This window comes from Anarrhichthys ocellatus, unplaced genomic scaffold, assembly GCF_004355925.1.
Source record: "Anarrhichthys ocellatus isolate YVR2014 unplaced genomic scaffold, GSC_Weel_1.0 scaffold3, whole genome shotgun sequence".
NCBI lineage: Eukaryota > Metazoa > Chordata > Actinopteri > Perciformes > Anarhichadidae > Anarrhichthys > Anarrhichthys ocellatus.
The window spans coordinates 5,541,578-5,556,374 of NW_022280033.1; the positions used below are offsets into that span (position 1 = coordinate 5,541,578).

The 14,797-nt window shown below is 42.1% G+C and overlaps 1 protein-coding gene across 4 annotated transcripts in view; it reads right to left on the reverse strand.

Moving 5' to 3' along the window:
- Positions 1–14,797, reverse strand: part of phactr2 (phosphatase and actin regulator 2) — a 37,830-nt gene that overhangs the window by 8,636 nt on the left and 14,397 nt on the right. For 2 of the 4 annotated variants that reach the window (XM_031876945.1, XM_031876965.1), the window contains exons 2-8: positions 6,389–6,574; positions 5,721–5,795; positions 5,387–5,527; positions 3,976–4,221; positions 2,484–3,000; positions 1,701–1,876; positions 945–1,101 (exon numbers count right to left, since the gene is read on the reverse strand). In XM_031876945.1, the coding sequence (XP_031732805.1) occupies positions 945–1,101; positions 1,701–1,876; positions 2,484–3,000; positions 3,976–4,221; positions 5,387–5,527; positions 5,721–5,795; positions 6,389–6,574 (1,498 nt within the window). Of the gene's footprint in view, positions 1–944; positions 1,102–1,700; positions 1,877–2,483; positions 3,001–3,975; positions 4,222–5,386; positions 5,528–5,720; positions 5,796–6,388; positions 6,575–14,240; positions 14,501–14,797 lie in introns of those variants that run through there. The other 2 variants (XM_031876955.1, XM_031876975.1) reach the window with 2 other exon arrangements.

Here is a 14,797-nt window from a genome sequence, read left to right on the forward strand (position 1 = left end):
AAGACAAAACTGGGTTCACATACTTCTTCTACGAGGAGCACACGAGACTGAACAACATTACACTGACTTAAGACAAACATTTGTGATTTCTTTTTTGTTTTTTTATAACTTTGTATCCCGAAAATATTATATATATTTTTGGACAAGTAGTATATGACTTTTTTGTATTTTTTAATATAGTAGTTTTCATTTTTTCTCATCAACCTCTTCGGTATTGTATTTAACATGTAGGCGTTAACACAAATTCTGGCCTATTGCTAAGATGAACTTGGCTGTATTCCTGACAATTTCTTTTCTTTTTTGGCAAATAATATATTACTATTTTCTACTATTATTTTACCAATGTACTTCTACTTTTCTACATTTTAATGTTTTTTTTCTACATCTAGTAGTTTCTAGGATTTTTTTTTTTTGTGATGTAAAATATTTGATTTGATGTTATACTTAATATATATGCTTATTCAATATTGATCTTAATGTTTCTATTTGTTCAGCTCTGCTCTGATTGGACCAACTTGCGAGTAGACTGACTCTCAATCATGCAGATCACAATCACCTGAGTAATGAACGTATTTGTGTCTACGTACTGCTCGTTGATGGAGACCTTTTTAATATCGAAGATCTCCGTTAGATCGAAACGTGGCACATTTAAAATATATATCTTTTTTTATACATTGCATTGTTTGTTTGAAACTATTTTTTATTTCACACACTTTTCTTGTTGTTAATCCAAAGGCTGTTTGTCACCAGCCGTTCTGCCTCATCTGGTAGAAAAAGCCAAACTAAACTTAAAGACAGAGTTTTAAAGTGCATCATTTGTACCAGCACACCGCCCACAACTACACAACAAATTAAACAGTCTCTGTTGTTTCCCTGCTGATCTACTATGAAAATTCACAGCTTGCTACATTTTCACAGCATGCTGTGTGTAGGTGTGTGTGTACCTGACTAGTTTGGAGCCTATCTTTTGGCGTTGCTCATGTCTCTCCGTCTCAGAGCTCTTCGGCAGAATGTTTTTCTCCTCCAGCTCTCTCTTGCTGGGACGGTTCCGTAGCTTGATGTTCAGGGTGTCTCGTCGGCGGATCTTCATGGCCAGAGCGCCTGGAACAAAGACACAACAGTGAGAACTAGTCACAGGCTTCTTAACCGCCTGCATGGACAACTGAGATGCCACCGCAGTAATGGCGGCTTGTTTGTGTCCACCGACGGTCCAAAGATCAGCCTATAGCTAACGATGTCAGCCGTTTGGGTTATTCTAGAGCTGACATGCTTAGCATCAACTATCATGACACCCTTTAAGTCATTATGGTTTGTTTGTTCTTTTCCTAAGCTCAACCGAACCCTAAGTGACACTTAAAACAGAGGTCAGCTTGATACATACCACAAACTGCAGGTGCTAATGACCATGACTTGTTGGAATGTACAGACTGTGTGAAACTACAAGAGTAACCTAATGAACTGGTGACTCAGTGTACTCTGAGGAACATGCATCTCTGTGTCAAATGTAAATAAAATCCTAGAGCTGCTTGTTCCTTCCGGCATTTTTAACAGCGTTTACAAAATAAATAGAATATCCTTCATGAAACCTCACACAAGGCCTCATACGAAATACCAACACGTCAAAGTTAACGAAGTGTGGTCACGAGGAGCTTCTCTGAAATGTCCGTACGAGTTCTAGGAGTACACAATTAATCCCGTACTGGTTGTGTACTCGTCTTCCTCCTCGTCTTCCTCCTCCTCTCGGTACAGGATTGGTCCGTCAGAGTCAGAGTCGCTGGTTTGGCTGTATCTCGGCCTATCGGGGATCACCGTCACCATGGCCCGCTCAGTGTTCACGCTGAGGCCCTGTGGCCTCTCAGATTGGGCCTCTGCAGACCTGCAGGAAACAATAACAAGACAGCGTGAGCTCACTGTAATTATTACTCCCTCTCTTTCTTTTTTTTCCCTCTTCCTCTTCTTCTCCATCTCTATTCTGTCTCCACCTCACACCTCCAATTGCTCCTCTACACCCCACACACACACACACACACACACACACACACACACACACACACACACACACACACACACACACACACACACACACACACACACACTGCACTGCAGCATCGCTAACACACACACATACACCACAAAATCTAACTTTCATTATTTGCCTATTTATTTTTATCCTGTCATGTCACCAAATGTAGTAAGTTCTGTCTGGTCTATTGTCACCCATCACGTCTCGCTTCAATAAATTAATACAAATTGAATAAAAGCACACATGTTTGTTGAAATGGGACAAATCCTGAGATCTGTAAATGTTATTTACAGATTTTATTGAACTCAATGAATTAAAAATATAGATATATTGTCAGCCATCCTTATTTTTAGCATGTATCATGTGACGACAGTAAGACTACTGTGTAGAGATGTTCTCTGGAAGTATAACAAACATGAGGAATGTTTCACCACCTCTCATGTCCTTACTACATTTTCACCTCGGGCTGTTCTCCGCAGCAGACTCCGTTTCTCCTTTCTTCTTCTCTTCTTCTCCACCCTCCCCTCCCGTTCTCCCCCGTTTCTCCCCCTGTGAGCCGCTGCCCGTCTCTCCCACTGTGAAGGAAGTGTCCTCTGTAGCGGTGTTGATATGGGGAGACTGGATGGCGGGTCCAGGACCCATACCCTTGTGGGTCTCCTCCCCAGCAATGGAGGCATTGGGAGCAGATTTAGGCTCTGGAGCAGGTTGAGAAGCAGCATGAGTTCCCTCTGTGTCATTGCCTGAGGCTTTAGATGAAGTGTTTGAAGAAAGGAGAGAGGATTTGAACTCCCCTGGCTGGCTCGGAGTCTCTACGGGGGCCTTTTGAGGTACGGAGGAAGAGGTGGGAGTGTTTGATTTCCGGTTCGTCCTTGCATCGGTTGCCTCCGTCTGTGCTAAAGCATCCTTAGATGCACGGAAACGAGAGGTGGAGGTATTTTTTGCTGTGAATCCTGTCTTCTTTGGATGGGAGGATTTGGCTGAGGAGAAACAGGAACAAGGGAAAGATAGAAGAGAAATATTAGACTTTTTCTTTCCTCAAGATGCTCCAATTTCCTCCCACAGAAGACACACAGGTTACAGAAACGAAAACTCTCAATCTTCTGTAGGTGTGAATCCTGTCCTATCTATACAGATTCTTTGTCTTATACTAGTATTTAGTCCAACTTAGATTTAGGAATCTTTTTTTGCAGTAAAAAATATTTTCAATGTGTTTTATAAATGTACAGTTAATATGATTTTTATTAAGAAAAAAAGGTCTATGGGGGAAATATAGTAAATGCTCCTTTTTGTCCCAGCTGACTTGGGCAGAAGCAGTATTGAAGGAAGCCTGAGGAAAGGAAAGTACTGAACATGTTATTAAAACACCAAGAAAACAACTTTTGTCCCACTTCGCCAATAACTTAAAATAAATTACACAGAGGCCTCCAGAAAAGACTGCATGAACATCACATGTTCCACCATGCTGTAAGTTAATACAGTATACACACACACACACACACACACACACACACACACTGGATGAAGGGATAAAGGGAGATGATCATGCCTTCAATCAAAACCACGAGATTGTCGGACCTCAGTCACACTCATGTGCTCTCGCACACGCACACACACAAATAAATGTGCACATACACACACAGTTGTATTGGGCGTTTACAGAGCTGAGAAAATACATTTTCACTTCTGCATTCTCAGAAACAGATATCACAAACAGTTACTCACAACACTGGAAATCTCTTCTAATTAGGAAAGGACGCAATCAAGAGGGAGAGACAGCTACTATTTTGGCGACTAACTCTTCCAGAACATGACACCACGGTTTACAGGTGCAGACATCTTTATAGCGAGTCTTCATTCCCTTCAAACAAGGATGCAAGTACATTTTCCATGCAGGGAGGCAGGCAGGAACACTGACAGGCAAACTGGCTTCAGTCCCAACTAGCTGAACTTACCAATCCCGCGACTAGTGTTGTTAGTGCTCCGTGGGTTAGCTTTAGCTTGAGTGGATGAGCCTGTCTTGCCTGTGGTTTTGGCAGTCTTTTTAGTCCCCGAAGCACCGTCTCTTTGCTTAGTTGTGGCTGCAGTGCCGGCCGCCGGTTTGGAAGAGGAGGGCAGAGTGGGGCTCTGCTGTTTTTTAGCTTGAACGTCCCGGGGTCGCACCTGCTTTGCCCGGGCGAGCGGTTTAGTATCGCACCTTTCTGAGCAGATGCACATTTGTGCAAACAGATGCACAAATGGACATGAGAGAAAAGCAAAGAAAGAGATACTGATAGATAAGAGGTGAGTTGGACAGAGATGCTGCTGATGAGAGACGACGTTTGATCTGTTAGTCTTGGGCAGGTTTTATTTAGATTGTATCAACATGAATGATGTATAAGGCTTGGGATATGAAGGATTAAAAAACCCATTAACCTCCGATGTGAAGGCATGCGTGTTCTGCTGCTGTATTTGTTTGTTGCGTGTGCCTCTCTGATTATTGACAAATGAACGAAGAAATGGCTCTAAGTTCAATGCTAACAGGGTTGAGATGAGAACAGCACAACACTTAGGCAGCATCAGACAGAAGAACGGCGGCCGGTCTCCTGAGGGCGAGGGAGGCATTAGGAGACGGCTGCTGCTCTGTTCAGACTGTGAACGCCTGCTGCAGGCCGGTACAATGGGGATGTCTATCTGAACACATGAGACCCCGTCAGAGATCCCACAGAGGATTTAATGCCAGCCAGAAAACTGCAGCTGGTACAAATGACCGAGAGGGAAAGACTTCAAAGCAACACACATCTAAAAGAAGCTGTGTTAGTTTGAGCATATAAATCATTATCTTTGTTCTCTACTGGACACATTAATACCACTGTGGATACAGAATATCTCCATTTTCCAAAACAAAAATTAGACACTTGGACCATAAAATATTTCTTTCTGCTTGAAGCGTAAAACAAATCATGGTTATTCATGATGAAACTGGAGAGAAAGAACCTCTTCTGTTCTTATTTTTTTTCCTTCTAAGTGTACAATTGTCGCACGTACACATAGATTGGCACATAAAATTGTGCCAATCTCATTATTTCTTTTGTGGCTTTCAAATTGTATAATTTACGCTCAATCCAAAGTGTTGTCACTGTGATAATTGAGCTTAACAGTAACAATTAGCCACTTCTAATTTTGAAAATGGAAGTTTGTCAAATTCAAGAACAAGACAAACGCCTCAACAAAGTTAATTATCATTTCAGCTATACTATACAAGTGAGAAACTACTATTCCAGGGCTGAAGTGTCAACTAGTACAGAGATCAGAAAGTTAAGGACACCAACTAGCCCTGGTGTGACAAAAGCTCATGTTAGATGCAGTGACTCATCCAAAAGTTACCTGTTTTGTCCTCAGTGCTGTCGGGCCCGGTGGCCTGCTCCTCCAGCGCTGTTTCTGGAGACTCAATGTCAACTTTGACCTCCTCTGATGTCACACTAGATGTGGCGTGCCCATTCAGATTCTCACTGCTGATCGTTTCATCTAAAAGGAGATAAACAATAGTTACCAGCTTAACGAAAACCTCTGCTTTCCAGAGGTGTTCAGTTGCTCGGAAGCAGAGGTCAGACTTTTGGGTTTTGCTTTTACTGGCAACAGGCAAATGTCATCACGTTTGAAGGAGCTGAACTTCAAGTGTAAATGACGAAGAAACATGTGAAAGAATGATCAGACAGACCTTGGTCAAGGATGAGAACTCCTTTCTTGATGAGCTCCTCCCTTGTTTGTCTGGTGGAGATTTTTCTCTCCAGAACTGAAAGATCAATAAGATGAAGGCCTTTATCTTGTCTTTTTAGCTATAGCAAACGATTTACACAGAATTCTACAAACGCATTGCACAACAGCCACTTTCCTCTTCTTTTTGCTAAATGGCATGTGTCAGCGCCACGTATATAGAGTCAAAGATGAGTAACTAAGTCAGAACTGCTGCTGTTTTTCTCTCACTAGAAAGCGAGGTTTTGTACACTCCATAAAACAGAAAGACTGAACAAGCCAGACAATTGCGGCTCCAAAACAATGTTAGATTTCAATTTCAATGTCCATATTTGTTTTCCCTTCCAAGTAAATGGTTTAAATAGCTGGGTTCAAACATTTTAATATGTACATAGACCTGGCAGCCATGAAGAAAAAGAGCTTTTTGTATTTACTTCTGTCCCTTTTTATTTCCCAGCCAACACTTCAGGAATGAATCAGTGAGAGCTACAAACAAACCCGTTCACTCTTTTCCTTTTAAAGCTCCTCTGTTTAGCACAAGTCCAAAAATGCAAGACATGACGTTGTATAGACACTTGACTGATGAGAGCGAATCCTCACTCAACACACACACGCACACGCAAGACGTCCTACCTTTGGAGAGATCCTGGAACTTGTCGCTGGTCTTCTTCTTCCTCCACTTCCAGGGTTTGAACAGTTTTCCTATTGACGACAGCTTGCCTCGTTGCTGACGTGTTGGAGGGGCATTCTGGGTATTGGTGGCGCTGTCCACCACCACGTCACAGCTGGCCAGCGATGATGATTTCTCCAACCCATCAACTACAAGACACACGTGCAGAAATACAAAAACAGAACATCAGCACCATGAAACAAACACAAGCGTGCACGACAGTTCTCTACATGCACGAGGTGAAGCTTTATGTGATGCATTGAGATAATAATGTGATCTGTTCACGGCTAATGCTGGACTTGAATGTGTTCGGGGAAACTATATCCAGATTAACTTCAAGCAAACAAAGTCTTCTTTTCTCTTGTTCCTATTGCATAACACTGACTAATTTCATTATGATCCCTGTTATTGTATGAAATAAAGGATGTGGATGAAATCACACGCTAACTCATGACACATTGGATATCTTTCCCACATTAAAGCATTGCAACTTAAGTCCCTACGTGTCTAAAATGTACTGTACTGAGGTGGTTACCTAACAACAAGATAGGATACAATAAGTAGAATCATTTTTCTGACTTTTTTTTTTTTTACTGTAAAGATTTATCTATTTATGCCCGTTAAAAAAAACTCAACTGAAACAATCTGCATAGGTAAAGACGCCTCTTTTGTTGGACTCAATAAATGTTTTTAGTTGCTTTATTTTACTATTGTCATGGACCATTTCGCTGTACATTGCTGCGTTAATATCTTGTTTCTCTCAGTGTTCAACGGCTGAGCAGGAATATCATTCCTAACTCTATATTCGTACAGTACTTGCAGTGTGTGTGTGTGTGTGTGTGCGTGTCTTGGTTAGATCCCTGTCCTTCCACAAGTCCTCCTCTTCCTGTTGAAAGATAAGAAGTCCTGTGAACCCTCTGGAAGACTTCAGGCAGTGTGCAGATGGTGTGTGTGTGTTTATCTATGTCTATGTGCGTGTGTGTGTGTGTGTGTGTGTGTGTGTGTGTGTGTGTGTATGCGCGTCATACCGGAACCTTACAGAGGAAAGAGAGGTGGTGTGTGATTCCTCAGATTCAAGGAGAGGAAGGTTTTTGTTTTTTGAGTTCTGCTGACTCGCTCTAGGGAGCGCAGCAGGGATCAAAAGGTTATTATCTCTGCTAACACACTTTAGGTAATTTTTCCTGAACATCATAATTTGTATCTTCAAATTACTAAATGAATTCCCTCAAAGGAACGTCAAGTTATTGTAGCAGCTAGGAGCTGAAGTTTGAGTCTGAGGCTGGTCAGGACCGTTAGGGAGAGTTTACAGCATGTTAGCAGTTGTTTTAGGGCATTTAATTTGTTTAAAACAAAAAAGAGTACTCCACTGATTTAGCATTACACAATGGCATTGTTGGACTGCAGCGGAACCAGAGATATTTTTTTTATTTTATTTCCGCTGATCAATCAAAAAAACTCTCGTCATTGCCATGTCTCTTTCTGCTCCTTATGTTTACTTTTATTTTAACATTCCATTATTTCCTGTTTTATTCTGTATTCCTCTCCTCTCCTCTCAGAGACTTCTCTTCCTGCCCTTGTGTATTTTCCCGCCCATGTGATTGTCTCCCCCGCCCTCCGATTGGATTCACCTGTGCCTAATCATCCTCACCTCCTCTGTGTATTGAGTCTGTGTGTTTCCCAGTCTCTGTGCCAGTTCGTCTTTGTTGCCCCGAGTCCAGCAATCTCCTTAGTGTTCCTGGTTTTTCTCTGATCTCTCTGCCTGTTATTATAGACTTCGTGTTTGCCTCGTCCTTGCCTGCTTTGTTTGCCTGATTATCCGACGGATCTCGTGTGTACCGAACCTGTTTGATTAGTAAAGACTGTCTTTACTAATTTACTGGGTTCTGCCTTTGAGTCATGTTATTTCCCTGTGGGTTTAGCAGTCATGACAGTTTCTACTGTACCACACTGCACTGACTGGATCCTTATGTATCTTGTGTTTGTGCTCACGCTTTAATTAAGTTTGAACAAGTACTGTGCATTTAATTAAAATACTGGAGGAACATTAAATCATCCCGCCTGTTAGAACAATAACATCAATGTCGAGGATATGGTGTTTGTTTGCGTGTTATTATCTTGTGTACATGTCAGAGATGCTGACCTGCACTCATCTCTTCAACAAACACATTTTTATTATCCATGACAATATCGGAGAGCGAGATGGTAGGAGGGATTTAACCTTTAGCTGTTAAGAAATGGGAGCACATGGAGTAATGAGACTGAATCAGATGTTTGCTGCTGATGGGTAAAGATGCAAAGACCAACTGCTCTCAGCTCGTGTCCTTCTCAGTAACTATAGACAGAACCATAACAAAGGTCGTTTGAAAAGGCAACAGTGCAGAGTTTTCTCAAATCCCTTTAAGAGGCTTATGCAGCAAAATGGTCAGCAGAAAAACAGCTGAAAACACACTCGGCAACATTTAGAAAGAATTATTGCTGTTGCCCAACAGCACAAAGCCAGCGTTTGAGAGGTAAATCAAAAGAATGCGGTTGAAGTCCAGGAAATGGAAAAACACATTTTTTTGAACTCGTCTGTAATATTTTCTCGTCTGATGGAGCTAATCCGTATCCTGGTCTTCAGCTCAGTAGAAAACAATCTATAGCCTGTTAATTGGTTGGCTCTCACCAGCACCGACAGACTGCTGATGCCAGATGTTGTTGGTCATCTGGTGCTCAGTTCGCCTCACTGATGGCTGAAAGTGATCAGAATAAACCGTCTCTGGATGCTGCTTACTGGTGATGGTAGATTAATGCAGAGCAGCCTATATTATATCAAATGTTAAGGTGCGGCTTCAGGTATTTGGCCGTCTGCAGGAGAGTTATGTCATCAAGAAACAAATGTTAATCAGCCTAAATTAGTAGGGCTGTACAATTTAGAAAAAAATATCTCATTGCGATTATTTTTGACTGATTGCAAATTCGATAAGATTGCGTAGTGTAGGCCAGGACATCTGTGCAACACAATATTTCATTTAAAACTGTATTTTGACATACTTTTTGCCTTTAACAATAATTGCTCCTCCTGCGATTTGAAAATTGCGGTAGGCCATATTACAATTGCAATTGATTTTAAATAAAATGTTGATAAATTGTGCAGCCCAATAATGTAAAAGCAACACTGCAGCATGTTGAATCACAGCATGACATACAAGTATGCCGGTTTGACTGCTCTCAGTAGGATTGTGCTCACCTTACGACCCTGACTGTTGAGGGATGTAGCAAAACAACATTTACATTCACAAACAGGGCAATTAAAAGCACAAAAACCACGAGCAAAGACATGGAAAAGTGCAGTGCAGAGGCCAGTACACGCTCTCCCCAGACACCAATTTAATTCGCACGCTCGCACGCACGCACGCACGCACGCACGCACGCACGCACGCACGCACACACTTCCTGTTCCTGTGTCGATATCAAATCGCAACAATAGGTCCATTTCAGCAGCTGCTTTGTGCAGCTAATGATGGGAAAATCAGTAACAGAGATTATCATCACCATTAGCCCACCGATTAAACCTCGAGTGGGAACCTAACATGGACAGACGTATTACTCGCAGAGAGAAAGAAGAGAAAGGAAAAGAGAAATAGAAAGATGAATGTTGACTCAGAGAATAGAGAAGAGAAAATAGATAGTGAACTGACAGTCTTTTGCAGAAAGTCCCCTTCATTATTTTCTAAACAAATCCTGATTTTGTTTATTAGAGCGGTTGAAGCCAAGATCCAGACGGATCACATTTTTGCGGTCTGCAACTGATACGCGTCATGTTGCAACACAGGAAATTGATATTTTCATACGCCTACAGTTCTATGACACAAGTGTTAATCTTCAAAGAAATTTCAATGGAGAGCAACTTAACACTAAATCATCCCGTTATTCAAATGTACACTTACACAACTTAAAAGACATTTACTTTAGCTTTTACGTAACATTTTAAGACATCAAAATACGCAACGGATATCACAATCACTAGAAGTGCGTTAATGTTATTTGTAAAGAAAATTAAGGAAATGCCAAGTGGCATACCTAATCTAATTAATTATTTGAGATAAATAATAATAACTATTAATTTATCCATAAATCCACACAGCAGCAGAGCCTTAAACTACAATTGAGAATGTGCCTGTATTAATTCTGTTCTTCGGGACCCACTGCTCTCGACTCCCACGAAACGAAGCTGTCACCACAACAACAATGGCAGCATTAGTCGTTTCAGGAACTTCCCCAAAATGACATATGTTTAGTTTCAAGTGACAAAACTCATACACTCGGAGCAGAGGAGGAAGTCAGGTGACGTTGTTTTTGAGCGAGGATGCCCTCAAACGTTCCCTAATCTTATTGTAACAATGACGACAAAGGTTCCCTAACCTTGCTAAGTACAAATTTTAACCCTGATCTTTCCCCGAAGTCAAACCACACCTTGACCACAGCATGAATAGACATCTGTCAGCAGCTAAAGGAAGTAACAGCATCAACCACCGTCAGGTAGCTGTGAACAGAGAGCTAAAGAACACAACGCAGCTTCGCCTCAAAGCCTCGGAAAGACAAACTTGTGCTCTACAATATATGACAAATAAATATATTATAGCACGTCCTCTTCAACGAGGAAAGTTGAAACGAGGGCAATTCAGAGCTACAATTTTACAGCATTTCAGGCAAGACGGATCCGGCCAAGACAAAGCAAAATGATACCGACTGCAGCTTTTAAATCACAGCATCGTGGCTCCAATCCACCTCAGGTTAACTCAGGGGCGTTATTACACTTTACAGCCGCTGCTGACTCGACTCCGTGGCGATTCCACACTGGATTTCACAGGGAGGCATTTTTTTACTTTGGTACGGATGACTCGCGATGTCACGCTGAAGGGGTGAGTCAGGGTTTGGATATAAAGCAGCTGTGGGACTGAGTGAGATAATCAGAAACACAACTTGAGACACGACAGACGCCTCAATGAAGTAATCATGCAGGGGTCAGTGAGCTGTTTAGCATCAGATAAATAACTGTAAAACAAATAAATAAATGTAATGTTAAGATTAACTTAAAGTGGAGATGTTTTCTAACAAAGCCAGTGTGAGCGCCCCTCTGTCTGTGCTGTCTTTCTCCAGGGCTGCAGACCTGATTGAGGACTAATCAGTGGCATAGGACACACCTGGGCCCCGTGTGGCCCCCATGCATTAAAGCTTGAGCAGCAGAAGTTGGTGGATCTCCTCTCACCCGAAAACCTTTGTTTGGTTACTTTTCTGTGTTCTTACAGCACAACAGATTCCTCCCATCTGTTTGTCCGACTTGTATTGACTTTATCAGTTGAGTATAACCGTGTGTCTCCCATTTCTGTCACTGTTTAAGAGCTGGGCTGTGACAGCCAGCATTATTTTGTTTCAGACGTTATGGCAGGAACATGTGTTGAGGATGAAGAGGAGGGGGGAAAGGGAGAGGCTTCCTTCCTTCGCATGGTAGTCACCGGGGACGTCACCAACGGACGAAGAGGGAGAAAGAGGCAAAGAGAGACAGAAGAGAAGACAGAGAGAGAGAGAGAGAAGGGGAGAGGTGGGGCAAAAAGAAAATGTGGGAAGGAGGAGGAGGAGGGCAGTAACTTGCAGGGAAAGAAGAAGAAAATATGGCAAAAAAAAAGGAGGTGTTGGATGAGAGCGGAGGAGGGAGGGGCGATGCTGGGCATTAGCTGATGTTTTAACACTTGGGTCATTTCTTCCAAACTTTTCTCCAATGTAGGCCAGAGAAGCACAGGCCTGTTAAACTCATGATACTCAGAGGGCCTGCTGGATTAAAGTCAGGAGTAACAGACCCTAAATAAATCGAGGAGAGACTGCAGCTTCCCAGCGTTTTAACGCACAGTCATAACTCATTAAGGCTGAGAGGTTATCAGTTTTATATTAATGATCTTTCAATAAGACCCTGACAGATCATTTCCCCCTCCTGCTATTAGTACTGTAGATTCAGCATTTAAAAGCACAGCACAGCATCATAATATAACGCTGAGCCTATATAGATCACTATTATGGCCTCAGGACCCTATGCATGTTGGCTTAAGTGTGCTACAAAACAGTCTGAGTCTTTACTGTTAAATGCTGACAGCGTCATAAAAAAGGTCCAGTTTTGTTTTCATCCGGAGTCCTTCGTCTCTTCCTGTGCCTCACTGCCTTAAAGCATTCCCATGAAAAATGTGAGCAAATGGGAAATGTTTACTTTTATGGCTCACGGACAGACAAAGGACTACAGTGGACAAAGAAAAAAAAAAAAAGACGATTTGTAAGTGTGAGGTGCAGCACGTTCTCACACACTCCTGTGCTAATGTAGTCTCATATTTGATCTTTTAAGGCTTTAAGTGACTCTGTGCTTCAAGATCATGATGCATCCATCCAGTAGTTTATCTCTAGTTACAGGCTGGACGACCTTTTCATGTATATGACAACCGGGCAACTCACTTTGTTTAAGGAAGACTACGAACGGCAACGGAGCAGAATTATGATTTAAATCAGGAGATATCAGGTCTCAACCCACCTGAGATTTTGGAGCCACACTTTAGACCGCCCTCCCTACCATCATCATCAAAACACCAAAATTAGGGTAAATCTTTTGGAATAATAGTGTAAATCTCTCTGGGACCTGGAGAATCTAAGTCAAGGCGTATTGGAGCCGACTCGTGTTGGTTTTACCTCTGACAATCTCTATAACTAATATACTTGTTCATCTGAAGCAGTGATTCATATTCATGTGATCCTTATTGAATTTTCTTTTGCATCAGGTGGGAAATTGCAGTCAGTGGTATTCACTTTGTACTGCGGGTGTGAAACAGCCCTCGACATTGACAGCGAGAATGAAACCAGCATGGCCGTCGATCACAGGAACTGAGATTAAGAATATATTAAAAAAGGATGCAAGTTGTTGTTTTTTTTTTTTTTTTAAGTAGTTTGTTTTGGGAGTGTTATGAGTAAAACATGGAAGGAATGTCCAAATAGAGATCAACAAATAAATAATTTGACATTTCATGGTACAAGTGAGGGCTTGCTGCTTTTCCTTTCTATCATGTGACAATAAACTGAACTTTTATGTAATTTTTCAGGCAACAAGTATGTGGTCCCAGCCCTTCAAGTGTCCTCTCTCTATTGTAAATCATTTTATACTGAACATTTGGGCGTTTTTTTAAGTGTTGGATGGACAAAAAAAAGGCAATTTGATAAGGGTTACATTTTGATAGACCAAACACACAATAAGTTAATAAAAAATGAAAATAACCATTAGCTGAACAATGACAATAGGCTCACTTGAGGACTTATTTTTGATAATAAGGTCCATACTGTGAATTAAATGTAAATCCACTTGGAGCCCTCAGAGAGATCTCTGGGGTCTTGTAGGAAAACAAACCGAGCTGTTCAAACCGGTTGCTAAACACATAAAGTCCTATTAACTCAACAGAGCACTTCATTATCCAGCGGCGGCAGCGATGCAACTCTTCGGTTGCACAACAGCCCGTCCTCTCACAGTGAAGTCCGCTTCACCAACAGTTGGGCAACGCAACCAGCGACACAACTAGAAACCGAGAGGATGCGAGCGCGTCTCAGAGAGCTAACTTCCTATTAGCACGAACCCCGTTTAGCGCGTTGTTTCTGTGTTGGAACCGTGAGGAGGTTTCCGTGAATTATCCGACAGAAATGAGCAAACATCCTGAGAAAAGATAGCGGAATGTGTGTGTGTGTGTGTGTGTGTGTGTGAGACAACAGGGAGGCACGTAACGTTACATTATGTGCACACACACTCACCGCTCGCAGGCTGAGACACAGCAGACACAGCGGTCTGACCCATATTCAGCTTCTCCGGACCGACACCACCCCACCCACCGCCTCCAAAAGAAACACACCCAGGTCAGGGGCTTCTATCGCCGCTTAAATCCCCTCCGCGGCCGCCGAGTGAGTTCATTTCAAAAAAAGCAAAGTTTCAGACCATGATGGCTGAGTCGCTGGAAACTTGGTTCACTGACTGACTGAGAGCCGCTACTACGTCGTAACTTCCCCTCCTCCTCCTCCTCCTCCTGTGAGCAGCTGAAGAATGCCTCTCATTCCTCGCTGCGGATTAGAGGCGCTGCTGGGGTCAAAGAGTGAAGAGGTCCGACACCTTCAGCCACCAGTTTACACTGTGATGGAGGAACGTTTTACAATATTCAATACAACAATGTACAAATAAGTAAAAGTGCAGCATTCAAACGTACAAGTTTGAGGAACCATTCGTTTTACTTCTACTCTGCAAAGGGGAGATATTGTTCTTTTATTTGACAAATTGTTGACATATCAAATCAATATGATGATGCTATATATATATA